The sequence below is a fragment of the Pelodiscus sinensis genome, chromosome 30 (assembly GCF_049634645.1).
Source record: "Pelodiscus sinensis isolate JC-2024 chromosome 30, ASM4963464v1, whole genome shotgun sequence".
NCBI classification, from domain to species: domain Eukaryota; kingdom Metazoa; phylum Chordata; order Testudines; family Trionychidae; genus Pelodiscus; species Pelodiscus sinensis.
The window spans coordinates 14198657-14214387 of NC_134740.1; the positions used below are offsets into that span (position 1 = coordinate 14198657).

Sequence of the window (15731 nt, forward strand, 5' to 3'; positions counted from 1 at the left end):
GCTCACTGCCCCCAGTGCTCACTCTGCAGTGTAGCGACCCTCCCCCGCTCACTGCCCCCAGTGCTCACTCTGCAGTGTAGGGACCCCCCCGCTCACTGCCCCTAGTGCTCACTCTGCAGTGTAGGGACCCCCCCGCTCACTGCCCCCAGTGCTCACTCTGCAGTGTAGCGACCCCCCCGCTCACTGCCCCCAGTGCTCACTCTGCAGTGTAGGGACCCCCCCCCCGCTCACTGCCCCCAGTGCTCACTCTGCAGTGTAGGGACCCCCCCGCTCACTGCCCCCAGTGCTCACTCTGCAGTGTAGAGATCCCCCCGCTCACTGTCCCCAGTGCTCACTCTGCAGTGTAGGGACCCCCCCCGCTCACTGCCCCCAGTGCTCTCTCTGCAGTGTAGCGACCCCCCCCGCTCACTGTCCCCAGTGCTCACTCTGCAGTGTAGAGACCCCCCCGCTCACTGTCCCAGTGCTCACTCTGCAGTGTAGGGACCCCCCCGCTCACTGCCCCCAGTGCTCACTTTGCAGTGTAGCGACCCCCCCGCTCACTGCCCCCAGTGCTCACTCTGCAGTGTAGAGACCCCCCCGCTCACTGCCCCCAGTGCTCACTCTGCAGTGTAGCGACCCCCCCGCTCACTGCCCCCAGTGCTCACTCTGCAGTGTAGGGACCCCCCCCCACTCACTGCCCCCAGTGCTCACTCTGCAGTGTAGCGACCCCCCCCGCTCACTGTCCCCAGTGCTCACTCTGCAGTGTAGAGACCCCCCCGCTCACTGTCCCCAGTGCTCACTCTGCAGTGTAGGGACACCCCCGCTCACTGCCCCCAGTGCTCACTCTGCAGTGTAGGGACCCCCCCACTCACTGCCCCCAGTGCTCACTCTGCAGGGTAGTGACCCCCCCACTCACTGCCCCAGTGCTCACTCTGCAGTGTAGAGACCCCCCCGCTCACTGCCCCCAGTGCTCACGCTGCAGTGTAGAGACCCCCCCGCTCACTGCCCCCAGTGCTCACTCTGCAATGTAGAGACCCCCCCGCTCACTGCCCCCAGTGCTCACGCTGCAGTGTAGGGACACCCCCGCTCACTGCCCCCAGTGCTCACTCTGTGGTGTAGCAGGAACTGGTCTTAAGGGGCGGGTGTCTAGTGGGGCAGTACTTGAAAACCAGGGGAGGGATGAGTGGGCACAGGGTCAGCCACAGCAGACTGCAGCATTAGTGGCATTGGGGGGACTGTAGGGTTAACGGGGGGCGAGGATTGAGGTAGACATTTGTGGCAGGGAGGGGGCAGAGCTGAACCACTCCTTTCTGCTAGCAGCAGGCAGAGGAGGAGGGGAAAGGGGAAGGTACTGTATTCGGGGAGGGGCAACCAGGGAAGCGGGGTTAGCAGCCACCCCTCCCTGTTGAGGCTGCAGCCGAGGAGGTGGGCGCTATGGGGGGGGAAGGACGCGAGGGAAAGGGGTTCGCGTTTGGGGAGGAAGGAGAATGGGGAAAAGCAACCACTCCCTCCCGCTGGCTGATTGCAGGAAGGGAGGGTGCTAGCGAGGGCACCAGGACTGGGCTCCTGAACTTACATCCCTGGGTTACTGCAGCCCGCCCGGACTGAGGGCCAGGGCTTGCTCAACAGTTCGACTGTTTGTTTGGAATCAGGCCGGGGCCTCTGAACAGCCCATGCCCTGAGCCAGGGTTTTGCCCCCGTGTATCTTGCTAACTGCCTGTTGTTGTCCACACTGGACAACGCCTGAGCCCCAGAACTAAAAAGCTGTTTGCTGCCCGGCCTGGACCCAGGCCAGGGCTAAGGAACTATTGTTTGTAAATGGGGGTTATTCGCTGGCCGGCCCGGACCTAGGGCCAGGGCCTCCGGACCTAACCCTGGGGGTCGCCTGTCCTGCTCCAGGGCCAGGCCATTATAGCTGGAACTGTTTGAACTCTTTTCCTCAAGCCTGGACATGATGCAAGGCTGGGCCCGTGAACTCTTTATCCTGTGCCCCATCCCGAGGAAGGCCGGCCACTTGAACTATTTGCCTCTCGCCCCGACCTGAAGCAACGCTGGGTGATGGATGTACTGACGTGGGGATCTATTTTACATGCTTGTGTAGTGGGGCGGAGTGGCCGCCCACTGACCCAGAGGCGGAGGAACCCCTCTGGGAAGCCAAACCGTCTTACCCCCTGGGATACCGTTCCAGTATTTAATTCCTTTCATTACTAGGGAACTGCAAAGCCACTTCGGTGCCACGCTTTTCAACAATCCTAGCGGAAATACACCAAATACTTTCCAAAGGACTGGGGACTAAGAAGATACAATAAAAAATGTAATCTTTATTCTGATGTGATCAGTGGGTTGTAAGGCAAATACACAATAACAGACATCAATTGCTCACGAGCATAGGAAACTTCTCCTTGAAGAACATTCATTGCCATATTGGAAATCATAAACGATGTTTTTTCTTACATCTGAGCTCTACAAAATCTTCCTGCTGTTAATTGGAAATGAGGAGAAAGCACAAGGACTAGAGGGCAGATCCTTTAAACCTTTGTGTGCACTCACCATGTGAGTCCGCAACGTCACCGAGATTAGCGATTACACACCAGTCCTGTGGGCAATCGTAGGCCATGACGGACAGGAGGAAATATTCTGTGGTGGCCAAGGAGAACGTGAAGTACATCTGTAGGAGACAGCCAGTGAAGGAGATGGTTTTGCTTTTCCCCAGGAAGATATCCAGGGCTTTTGGAGCAGAGGCGGTGGTGTACCAGATCTCCAGGAAGGAGAGATTGACGAGGAAGAAGTACATTGGCGTGTGGAGGCGATGGTACGTCACCATCCTTCTTCAGTTCAAAGTCAGCTGGCCTTCATTTTCCCACACTCTGTACACTGAATCTCGTTCAGGCCCAGATCCCATGGCCACCTCGTTCCCCAGTGTGCACTCTGTGAGTTTTTATAGAGATTTCTAAAATGGCTTGGGAAACGAGGCAGCCAGCTCTGACTGACAATCAGCAGACGTCGTTCTTCTGTCTACCTTGGGCTCATTCGAAATTTTGAAATCACAGTCTGATAGTGGTCACCATGGTGGTGCACAGAAATATTAAATCTTCTTTTAGCTCCTGGATACCCTCTACCCCTGGCCTACAGGTATCCTATGGGGCCTTTGGTTGCCACAGCAACATGCTCCTCAGGTGGTTAACCACACTGACCTGTAAGTCATTCTCAGAGTCTTTGCCTTCCAGTATAGACTCCCTTCTTCTAATCTACCCAACGGAGACTTGCTTCATAGCCAGATCCAATCAACGGGGAGATGATTGTCCGAAGATCTCAGGCGTTTTCTCATGCGCTTAGTGATTCCTGTCCAATTGGAAAGCTGGTGTCACGGTGATTCATGCAGGAATATACACACTTTGAGGTACCAAATATTTGATCCATGAATGCAACCCTGTTGATTTGGCCATGTTTCACCTCCCACGCAGTATGTTCTGCATGGCTTCTTTCATCTCTTTGTTTCTCAGAGCATAGATGAAAGGGTTCAGCAGCGGTGTGATGATGCCGTTTATGATGTTGACCGTCTTGGTTAGTTCCAAAGAGTGCCTTACTGAAGGCTTGACAAAGAGTAAAACGGTGGATACATACAAGAGGAGAACGATGGCCAGATGGGACGAGCAAGTGGAGAACGCCTTTTGCCGGCCTTTTGTTGAGGGGATTCTCAGGACAGTGGAGATGATGTAGACATAGGAAAGGAGGGTTATCACCCATGAGCCCAGGATGACAATGACCGAGATGGTCAAACCCAACATTTCGATGGTGGATATGTCTGTGCAAGAGAGGACAATCAAGGAATCCATCTCACAGTAGAAGTGATCGATGACATTAGGGCCACAGAAAGACAACTGGGATATTAGAGAGACCAGAAGAGCAATAACCAGGAAACCAGACACCCAAGAACCAATTGCCAGTTGAACTGACAAGGACCTGTTCATAATGGTGCTATAACGCAATGGGTAACATATGGCCAGATAGCGATCGTAGGCCATGACAGACAGGAGGAAATATTCCGTGGTGGCCAAGGAGAACGTGAAGTATATCTGTAGGAGACAGCCAGTGAAGGAAATGGTTTTGCTTTTTCCCAGGAAGATATCCAGGGCTTTTGGAACAGAGGAGGTGGTGTACCAGATCTCCAGGAAGGAGAGATTGACGAGGAAGAAGTACATTGGCGTGTGGAGGCGGCGGTACGTCACCACTAAGATAATAATGGCCATGTTTCCCAGGATCGTCACAATGTACATCAAGAGGAAGAGCACAAAGAGGGAGATCTGCAAATACGGACTCCCCGGGAATCCCAGGAGGATGAATTCCGTCACCGCACTGTGATTCTGCTGCGTCATTCAGGCAGTTTTAGCTGCTGAAACCACAGAAACAAGAGCCATGAAATACACAGAGGGCTTAGCCAGACATTGATCAATAGTTACTACGGCCCTGCTAGGATGTGTTGGGCTTGGCCTAGGTTTCCCACTGGGTCACCTGCAGCAAAGCTGAGTCTAGGACCAGGAATGCTGCCGTCCAATTTCTGCATCTAGACACTCGACCCCACGGCCCTTTCAGAACTAGGGATGGAACCAGGCAGTCCTGGACTCCAATTTTTAAATAAGTCTAATGGACCTGGTGTCCCATTCCCACTGGTTTGTGGTGAGCACTGGATAAATACTTTCCATAACGACCTCTTCCACCAAGGAGCATGGAACCTAGCCCCTGTGTGCAGTGCTGCACTGCACCAACCTGCCCAGCACTGACATGGGATGCAATCACCCCAGCTCCCATCCCCCTACTCTGAGCCCCAGAGCCGGGAGCACATGAGGAGCAGGGAACGTCTTGGGTCCCAGTATCGTGTGTCTGGCGCCAACGTGGCTGTCCCATTCGGACGACCACCGCCCGTATTTTGATCTGCAGCAATGAAGTGTCACCGGGTGTCTGTCAATGCCCTGGGGATGTGCAGCCTGGCCAAACCTTTCAGCCCATTCAGGGGCTCAGACACACGTCCACTGTGCAGCCTCCTCAGTCACTTGTGCAGCCTGACAGCTGGAAAAGCAGCCCACAGGCGTCCAGGAGGGGAACAGGAGGGACTTTAACCCCCTCTCATCTCAGACCCCTGCCCACCTGTGCAGCTCCCCTGCCTCCGGCGGACGCAGCCCTCCCGGCAACCTAAAGCCATTCTCCCGTGTCGGTTTCTGTCTCCCTCCAGAGATCTCCAGGGGCCTGGTCTCTAACCAGCCTCTGGTCCCTGGCTGGAGCGACTGAAGGACAGTCTGTTGTTACTACTGCTGACACCAAGTACTCCACTCCTCCCTCCCCTGAACCGCTGGTTGCCATGTAGTCACCCAGCCCTCCGGACTCCATTCACCTCCCAGTCTGGGCATCCTCTGTATGACAGGTCCATTGAGAAATGCTCTGTAAAGGGTTAGTCACGGATATTTCGGCAAATGCTTCAGCAGCTGGTATTGGGCCAGCTACTCGACACATGGTTCTTACAGACCTGATGGAAAACCATTTCTAAGACTTTGTCTTGCTGTGCTTCTCACCCCCTGCTGACAAACCCGGCTTTAGGTCTTTCACGTGCTTATCAATAATTCCTGGTTTCCCATATTTGTTCTGGTTAATTTCAAGATTTAGTTTAAGCCTTGCTTTTCTATGTTGATGGATTTAAACGTCCATCGTTCTGCACAATAAGAACGCAAGAACGGTCAAAGATCCATCTACTCAAGTGTCCTGTCAGCCCACAGTGGCCAATGCCGGGTGTCACAGAGGGAGGGAACAGAACAGGGAATCATCTAGTGATCCCTCCCCTGTCACCCATTCCCAGCTTCTGGCAAACAGAGACTAGAGACACCATCCCTGCCCATCCTGGGACCAACCACCGATCTCTTTTTTGAACTCTGCTACTGTATTTATACTCTGCTCTGGCTTTTGAAGATTTACTTCTATTTGTATCAATTAAATATTCACAGTTGCGCTCAGGGTCAGACAATTGGGGTGTTTCCAAAAGTAATAGTTTAATCACAGTAGATGTTAAGATTCAAAATGTTTAAGGCTTTTAACCATTGAAACAGCATCAGCATCCAAAAGCACAAAGCAAACCCCCTTTAACTAAACTCCAAAGCGTGCTCAAGCAGAATTTCCTTTACACTGGCTACCTGTCGGTTTGGACTATGAACGGAAATAGTTTCATGTCGTTCTCTGGGGGTGTGTCTAGACTACAGGGTTTTGTCGACAAAAGTGGACTTTTGTGAACAAAACTCTACCTGCATCTACACTACCGCTGAGTTCTGTTGACATAATGTCAACAGAACTCGGCAGTTTTGTCGATGGCTGTAAAGCTCATTCTACGAGGAATAACGCCTTTTGCCGACAGAGTTCTGTCGGCAGAAGGCGTTATTGCAGCTACATTGTCCTTTGCATCTATACTCTCGTGTCGACAAAGCAGCTTGCTTTGTTGACACAACTGGCTGTAGTCTAGAAGCTCTTTTTCGACAGAAGCTTCGTCAACAGTATCTGTCGACAAAGCCTCTGTGGACAAAAGCCTGTAGTCTAGACGTACCTTGGTTGTGCAGTGAAATCAACTTCTATCCTCATTTACTGGTAAAAATGTAACCCTCCCTGGTCTCTTTCAAAAGAACTTTTAAAGGGTTCCCGACTATAAAATGACATAGTTTTCTTCAGTTCAATAAGTCTGTCTCCAAGCTGCTCTGTCCACCAGATATTTTCCCAAGAGGAGCTGAAGCAAATGTAGTAAAGCCATATGTCGGTGGTACACTCGCTGGCATAGAGCTGAGATGTGCTATCAGCATGTTTCTTTCTCTCCTTCTGTGAACACTCATCACTCATTTACCCCTCTAACGTTGCCAGATATGACTCAGAGTCAATCCAGGGGAAGATAATTTTATGTTGGCAGGTGCCAAGTGTCCCTGTATAGTTGGCAAGACTGGAAGAAGGAACCAAAACCTAACTATGAAACACAAGTGAAATTGTCTGACAGGTGTTTGTAGTGGAGAGGGAGCCCATAACAGAAGCATAGGATTGTGTGTGCAAATGAGCCAAAGGGAATTAGGAACCAAACGTGTCCCTGCTTAGATCTGCAACACAGCGAGAAGGGAAAGTGCCCAGAAACTGACTATGAAATACAAGTGAAATTGACTAACACTGTTTTATCCTGGAGAGTGAAAGTAATGTAGAAGCACAGGATTACACAGGATTGATTGTTCAAAGCAACATAAGGGAATTAGGAACCCAAACCCATTGAATTTCAGTGGGATTTGTGCATCTCACCCCTCTAAAATCCGTTCAAAATCCAAGCCTCAAAAATACCACCATAAACAATGAAAGCAAAGCAGACTGCAAAATGTGCTCTGTACAAGGAATCGAAACTAGTAATTATTTGAATATTCAGAATAAAAACGCCACCATCACGTTTCATGTGAACTCCAAGGTGCTCGGAGTTGACATACTCACCGTGAAGGGGGAAGGTCTGTGGGTGCATCCTGAACAGGAAACATCATTGCTGTCACATCAGCGGCAAAACAAATGCCATCTCCTAAGCACAGAGAGAAAAAACGACACACTGTTGTTATTGGTAAAAAACCGACAGGCTGCTTCTCTAACATGCGCTTCTGGAACATGTTCACGGCATTCACGCCTGCAACCCGTGCTAATGGTTTCCCATCAAACAGCCTTCATTAATTGGCAGCATTCACTGCAAATTGAAAAGGAACAATCTCTGTCTTATATGCCTCTGTCTTCTTTCTCTCTCCTCTTCGGCACTTTTCTCCACTCCTCCCTCTTTCTTTTATATCCTCCTCTTTGGTTTTCTAGTCAGGCGAAACAGAAGGGCTTATTCCAGTAGCTCGGAGGCCCCCTTGGGACCCGCTCTTCAGAGACAGTCACAGACTTTCTCAGAACGAGGGGGAATTGCCTGAGGGACCATTAACCAACTACCTCAAGGGCCAGAGCTCAGAGAAGATGCCCGAATTCCCACCAGCCAGCGTGGGGTTGGTAAACTCACAGGCCTTCCTTCCTATACTTGCCCTTGTGATGTAGTGGGCAGGCACTCACTGGTTGCTGTGTGTGGGTTGTGGGTGATCCCTACTGGCCTCTGTCTGTAAGCACGGCCCAACAGGGGGTGCCACCTGAGGTCACACAGACCCAACCGGTCCTACCTGTTGAGGGCAGGAACTGAACAAAGGCGGGGAGTGTTCAGGGGAGGGGTCAGTTTTGGCTGGGGAGAAACCATGAAGGGGACAGACTAAGCAGGGGCCTGGGAGTTTAGGGGCCTGGGCCCGCCATCCCAAGGGGTCTGAGGCATCCTGGCCCTGACTCCTGTAGCCACACCATGTCTATGCTGCGCTGTACTCTGGAGAAGCAATAAACCCCCTCTAGTCTACTGGCTGGCGGAGTCTGTTCTGGCTGCTATGGGGGTGCAGGATCGGGGGGAACCCTGAAAGGCCATCACAGTGTTGTCAGGGGTGGGATGCACTGCACCCCATGGATGGAGATTCCAGCAGCGAGTGACAGGGCGCTGTAGAAGGAAGGGGCGTGCAAGAGCCAGGTGTGCTGGACGCAGAGCGAAGCAATTCCTGGGAGTTATGGGGCGCTGCAGCACTCAGCCGGTGAGTCTACACACCGGGGATCCACCCCAGAGGGGGTGGACAAAGACAATGATCAAGTGATTTGTCTCGTTCCATCCATCTCCAGCCTCTGACACCACTCATGATTTTATATACCCGTATCATATCCCCATTCAGTTTAGAAAAGAGGAGACTGAGGGGGATATGATAGCGGTCTATAAAATCATGAGTGGTGAGGAGAGGGTGAATACAGAAAAGCTATTTAATAGTTCCCATAACAGAAGAACTAGAGGACACCAAATGAAAATAATGGGTAGCAGGATTAAAACTAATAAAAGAAAGTTCTTCACACAGCGCATAGTTAATCTATGGAACTCCTTGGCACAGGAGGCTGTGAAGGCTAGGACTATAACAGAGTTTAAAGAGAAACTAAATAATTTCATGGAGGTTAGGTCCATAAAAGGCCAGTGGATAGAAATGGTGTCCCTGGCCTCTGTTTGTCAGAGGCTGGAGAGGGATGGCATGAGACAAATCGCTTGATTATTGTCTTCGGTCCACCCCTTCCGGGGCACCTTGTACTGGCCACTGTCGGCAGACAGGCTACTGAGGTGGATGGACCTTTGGTCTGACCCAGTACGGCCGTTCTTATGTTCTTATGAGATGGCCTACGCCCGACTCCTGAAGGCAGACCTTGTGAGGCTGTACAGAAAGAGAGGCCTGCCCGTGGAGAGAGCAACCAAGGCCCAGCTGATTACCCAGCTGGAAGAGAATGACCAGTCCAGAGGCCTGGATCCTGATGATGCTGGAGCAGTGCTATGGAGTGTGCCTGCCCAGCCTGAGGCCAGAAGACCCCCAGGAGGGCGGGAGGCTGGTGGACGAGTTCACGGAGAGTCAGTCCGGGTGTGAACGGGAGTCCCGGAGAGAACGGGAATCGCGCAGGGACAGGTTCTCCGCTGAGCAATGGAGGAAATCACCTACAGGGCGAACCCAAGAGACAGGGGCCATCCACGCCCCAGAGAGACAGGCAGGGCCCGGACAGAACTGACCCGAAGGGGCCCGCGGGTCCTAACCTGCCATCGCTGCGGGCAAAGGGGCCACAAGAGGGCTCAGTGCCCCAGGCACCAGGGCAGGTCCCACTACCTGAGACTTCCAGGGGTAACTGGCTGGGGCTGGGGAAGGGCAGGCCCCCCAGAGGCAGGGGCCGGCAGGCAAACCTCAGCTCAGAGTGGGGGAAAGGTGGCTCAGGCCAACCCCTCCCAGAGACCTGATGCCCCAGAGGCAGGTGTCTCCATGTACCAGGTGGGGGCAGGGCGGCCCCTGCAGAGCGAGAGCCTCATGCTCCTGGAGGTGGATGGTAGGAAGGTGGCGGGTTTCTAGGACACGGGGGCGGAGGTGACACTGGCCTGGCCCCAAGTAGCAGCCCCAGACCACATGGTACCCAGCACTCGGCTGACCCTGAAGGGCATAGACGGGTCCCCGTTTAAGGTGCCTGTAGCCCGGGTGCATCTGAAATGGAGGCCAAGGAGGGCCCCAGGGAAGTGGGGGGCACCGGCATTTGCCCACGGACGTGCTGATGGGGGGTGACCTAGAGGAGTGGACAGATGGATCCCAGGGCCCTGGTCACCACCTGTAGCTACAGCCTGTGAGGGGCTGGCGACCCTGACCCAGGGGAGGGCTCCTGGCTGGGGGCTCAGGGCCACATCCCAGCAGACACGGAGCCCGGCCGAGCTGGGACTCTGGACCCAGGCAATGGGGGGGAACAGGTCCCCATCCCTGCCCCAGCTGCTGAATTCCAGGCTGAGGTGCGGGCGGATCCCTCCCTGCGGACCCTGAGGGACTGGGCTGACCTGGGCGCAGCTCAGTCCCTGGGGGGAGGCTGCCAGGACAGATTCCTGTGGGAGGGGGGACTCCTGTACCAGGAATGGCTCCCCCAGGAAGGTGGAGGAGTGGGGGCTCCAGCGGCATCATAGAGGAGCCTTTCCAGAAGGTGGCGATGGATATTGTGGGACCCTTCAGCAGAGCGACCTGGACGGGAAAGAAATACATCCTGGTGCTGGTGGATTTTGCCACCCGCTACCCTGAGGCCATGGCCCTGTCCTCTATCGAGGCAGAGACAGTGGCAGGGCGGGTGCCTGAGCCATTGTGCACATAGGGGTGGGGGCACTGCGTGCTGGCATGGGGGGGTGAAGAGTTGCTTATGTAACCTCATGGGCAGGAGGGGGCGAGTGCCAGACAGTGCAGCACAGGACCAAGGGTGGGCGGGGAGGCCCCTGCAGCACGGCGGGTTGTTTTTTATTTTTACAGCTTGAGCTTAGGCCCGATCTGGTCCAAAAGTACCTTAAAACCTTCTCCTGGATGAAAAGTTACCCCATGCAAAGTTTGGTTGCGGTAGCTCTTATAGTGTCCAAGATATTAGTGAAAAAACTTACGAACGTTCTCCTTTATAGATTAGATGATTATCTATTACCTTGCATTACTATAGTATTGCTACAGCATTCAACTACATTGCTACATTTCTAAACCTAAAATACAAATATAAAAAGAATAAAACTTTCAGTTCCAACAGGGTGGGGTGCAGAAGTCAGGGTAGAGGGTGGGGGTTGCTGGAGTCAGGGCAGGGGTTGGGGTTGCTGGAATCAGGAGAGAGGATTGGGACTAAGAAGATACAATACAAAACGTAATCTGTATTCTGATGTGATCACTGGGCTGTAAGGCAAATACACAATAACAGACATCAATTGCTCACGAGCAAGAAACTTCTCCTTGAAGGACGTTCATTGCCATATTGGAAATCATAAACCAATATGAACGATTTTTTCGTACATCGGAGCGCTACAAAACCTTCCTGTCGTTAATTGGAAATGAGGACAAAGCACAGGGACTGGAGGGCAGGTCCTTTAACCCATCTTGTGAGCCTGCGATGCCATCGAGACTAGCAATTAAATGCCAGTCCTGTGGGTGGCTCCTTCTTTAGTTCAAAGGCAGGAGGTCTCCACTGGGAGAGCTTTGTCCAAAGTTCTCAGATGTTTTTTCCTGGGCTTAGTGATTACTGTCCCAATGGAAAGCACGTGTCATGGTGATTCATGGAGGAATATACACACTCTGAGGTACCAAATATTTGAACCATGAATCAACCCTGTTGATTTTGAAACGTTTCACCTCCCACGCAGTATGTTCTGCATGGCTTCTTTCATCTCTTTGTTTCTCAGAGCATAGATGAAAGGGTTCAGAAGCGGTGTCACAATGGTGTTGATGATGTTGACTGTCTTGGTCAGTTCCAAAGAGTGCCGCGCAGAAGGCTTGACAAAGAGTAAAATGGTGGATACGTACCAGAGGAGGACGACGGCCAGATGGGATGAACAAGTGGACAATGCCTTTTGCTGGCCTTTCCTTGAGGGGATCTTCAGGACAGTGGAGATGATGTAGACATAGGAAAGGAGGGTTATCACACACGAGCCCAGGATGACAATGACTGAGAGGGCCAAATCCAATATCTGGATGATGGATATGTCTGTGCAAGAGAGGACAATCAAGGAATTCTTCTCACAGTGGAAGTGATCGATGATATTAGGGCCACAGAAAGACAACTGGGATATTAGAGAGAGCAGAAGAGCCATAACCAGGAAACCAGACACCCAAGAACCAACTGCCAGCTGAATTGACAAGGAGCTGTTCATAATGGTGCTGTAACGTAATGGGTAACATATGGCCAGATAGCGATCGTAGGCCATGACGGATAGAAGGCAATATTCTGTGCAGCCAAAGGAGAATCCGAAGTATATCTGTAGGAGGCAGCCCGTTAAGGAGATGGTCTTGCTTTTCCCCAGGAAGATAGCTAAGGCCTTTGGAGCAGAGGTGGTGGTGTAACAGATCTCCAGGAAGGAGAGATTGACGAGGAAGAAGTACATTGGAGTGTGGAGGCGGCGGTACGTCACCACTAAGATAATAATGGCCATGTTTCCCAGGAACGTCACAATGTACATCAAGAGGAAGATCAAAAAGAGGGAGATCTGCAAATACGGACTCCCCGGGAATCCCAGGAGGATGAATTCCGTCACCGCACTGTGATTCTGCTGTGCCATTCAGGCAGTTTTAGCTGCTGAAACCACAGAAACAAGAGCCGTGAAATACACAGGGAGGTTGGCCAGAGAGTGATCTACTCTTACTACGGCCTTGTTAGGATGTATTGGGCTTTCCCTGGGTTTCCCAGTGGGTCACCTGCAGCAAAGCTGAGTCTAGGACCAGGAATCCTGCCATCCAATTTCTGCATCTAGACACTTGACCCCACGCCCCTTTCAGAGCTAGAGACAGAACCAGGCAGTCCTGAACTCCGATTTTTAAAGTAGTCTGATGGACTTGGGTGCCCTGTTCCCACTGGTTTGTGGTGGGCACTGGATAAATACTTTCCTTAACGACCTCTTCCAGCAAGGAGCATGGAACCTTTGAAACTCCAGCCCAACCTGCCTAACTCACCCTTTCAGCAGTCACATAGGACACAGACCTTATGTGCAGTGCTGCACTGCACCGACCTTCCCAGTGCTTCCTTCCAGAAATAAGCGTGAAACCCCATCCCCTGGGTACAATACTGCACTGCACCGACCTGCCCAACGACCTCTTCCAGCAAGGAGCACAGAACCTAGCCCCTGTGTGCAGTGCTGCACTGCGCCGAGCTGCCCAACGACCTCTTCCAGCAAGGAGCACTGAACCCAACCCCTGTGTGCAGTGCTGCACTGCTCCGACCTGCCCAATGACCTCTTCCAGCAAGGAGCACAGAACCTAGCCCCTGTGTGCAGTGCTGCACTGCGCCGACCTGCCCAACGACCTCTTCCAGCAAGGAGCACTGAACCCAGCCCGTGTGCAGTGCTGCACTGCGCCGACCTGCCCAACGACCTCTTCCAGCAAGGAGCACAGAACCTAGCCCCTGTGTGCAGTGCTGCACTGCGCCGAGCTGCCCAACGACCTCTTCCAGCAAGGAGCACTGAACCCAACCCCTGTGTGCAGTGCTGCACTGCACCGACCTGCCCAACGACCTCTTCCAGCAAGGAGCACAGAACCCAGCCCCTATGTGCAGTGCTGCACTGCACCGACCTGCCCAACGACCTCTTCCAGCAAGGAGCACAGAACCTAGCCCCGTGTGCAGTGCTGCACTGCGCCGACCTGCCCAACGACCTCTTCCAGCAAGGAGCACTGAACCCAGCCCGTGTGCAGTGCTGCACTGCGCCGACCTGCCCAACGACCTCTTCCAGCAAGGAGCACTGAACCCAGCCCGTGTGCAGTGCTGCACTGCGCCAACCTGCCCAGCACTGATTTGGGACTCAAGCACCCTAGCTCCCATCCCCTTACTCTGAGCCCCAGAGCTGGGAGCACACGAGGAGCAGGGGACGACTTAGGTCCCACGATCGTGTGTCTGGCGCCAACGTGGCTGTCCCATTTGGACAACCACCGCCCGTATTTTGATCTGCAGCAATGAAGTGTCACCGGGTGTCTGTCAATGCCCTGGGGATGTGCAGCCTGGCCAAACCTTTCAGCCCATTCAGGGGCTCAGACACACGTCCACCGTGCAGCCTCCTCAGTCACTTGTGCAGCCTGACAGCTGGAAAAGCAGCCCGCAGGAGACCAGGAGGTGAGCGGGAGGGACATTAAACCCCTCTCATCTCAGACCCCTGCCCACCTGTGCAGCTCCCCTGCCTCCCGCGGACGCAGCCCTCCCGGAAACCTAAAGCCATTCTCCCGGGTCGGTTTCTGTCTCCCTCCAGAGATCTCCAGGGGCCTGGACTCTAACCAGCCTCTGGACCCTGGCTGGAGCGACTGAAGGACAGTCTGTTGTTACTACTGCTGACACCAAGTACTCCACTCCTCCCTCCCCTGAACCGCTGGTTGCCATGTAGACACCCAGCCCTCCGGACTCTATTCACCTCCCAGTCTGGGCATCCTCTGTATGACGGGTCCATTGAGAAATGCTCTGTAAAGGGTTAGTCACGGATATTTTGGTAAATGCTTCAGCAGCTGGTATTGGGCCAGCCACTCGACACATGGTTCTTACAGACCTGATGTAAAACCATTTCTAAGATTTTGTCTTGCTGTGCTTCTCACCCCCTGCTTACAAACCCGGCTTTAGGTCTTTCACGTGCATATCAATAATTCCTGGTTTCCCATATTTGTTCTGGCTAATTTCAAGGTTTAGTTTAAGCCTTGCTTTTCTATGTTGATGGATTTAAATGTTCATCGTTCTGCAAAGTAAGAATGTGAGAATGGTCAAAGATCCATCTACTCCAGTGTCTTGTCGGCCCACAATGGCCCATGCCGGGTGTCCCAGAGGGAGGGAACAGAACAGGGAACCATCCAGTGATCCCTCCCCTGTTACCCATTCCCAGCTTCTGGCAAAAAGAGACCAGAGACTCTGCTACAGTATTTATGCTCTGATCTGGCTTTTGAAGATTTACTTCTAGTTGTATCAATTAAATATTCACAGTTGTGCTCAGGGTCAGACAATTGGGGTGGTTCAAAGATTAATAGTTTAATCAAAGAAGATGTTAAGATTCAGAATGTTTAAGGCTTTTAACCACTGAAACAGCATCAGCATCCAAAAGCACAAAGCAAACCCCCTTCAACTAAAATCGAAAGCGTTCTCAAGCAGCATTTCACTTACATTGTCTACCTGTCAGTTTGGACTATGAACAGAAATAGTTTCATGTCGTTCTGTGGGTATGCAGTGAAATCAACTTCTATCCTCATTATTGGTAAAAACGTAACCCTCCCAGGCCTGTTTGAAAAGGACTTTTAAAGGGTTTCCTAATTTAAAATATGCAATAATTTTCTTCAATTTAATGAGTCTGTCTGCAAGCCGCTCTGTCTGCAGGTTATTTTCCCAAGAGGAACGGAAGCAAATGTAGTAAAGCCGTATGTCGGTGGTACACTCGATGGCATAGAGCTGAGATGTGCTGTCTGCATGTTTCTTTCTCTCCTTTTATGAACACTCATCACTCATTTTCCTCTCTAACGTTGCCAGATATGACTCAGGGTGTGTTTAAACTACAGAGTTTTGTCAGCAAAACTATACCTGCGTCTGCACTGCCGCTGAGTTCTGTCGACGGCTGTAAACCTCATTCTACGGTGAATAATGCCTTCTTTCTACAGAGTTCTGAT

At 52.4% G+C, this 15731-nt stretch overlaps 3 protein-coding genes across 3 annotated transcripts in view; all 3 read right to left on the reverse strand.

Annotated features, from left to right (window-relative positions):
* Positions 1 to 15731, reverse strand: part of LOC102458123 (olfactory receptor 7A40-like) — a 30924-nt gene that overhangs the window by 14338 nt on the left and 855 nt on the right. The window contains exon 2 of the mRNA XM_025184479.2: positions 7474 to 7555. The gene's annotated coding sequence lies outside the window, so the exon portion shown is untranslated. The remainder of the gene's footprint in view (positions 1 to 7473; positions 7556 to 15731) is intronic.
* LOC102458611 (olfactory receptor 6F1-like) lies at positions 3161 to 4355 on the reverse strand. Its single transcript, XM_075912276.1, has one exon. The coding sequence runs from the start codon at positions 4353 to 4355 to the stop codon at positions 3429 to 3431; it is 927 nt and encodes a 308-aa protein (XP_075768391.1). The 3' UTR covers positions 3161 to 3428.
* LOC102458833 (olfactory receptor 6F1-like) lies at positions 11741 to 12667 on the reverse strand. Its single transcript, XM_006122763.2, has one exon. It carries the CDS (start codon positions 12665 to 12667, stop codon positions 11741 to 11743), a length of 927 nt encoding a protein of 308 aa, XP_006122825.1.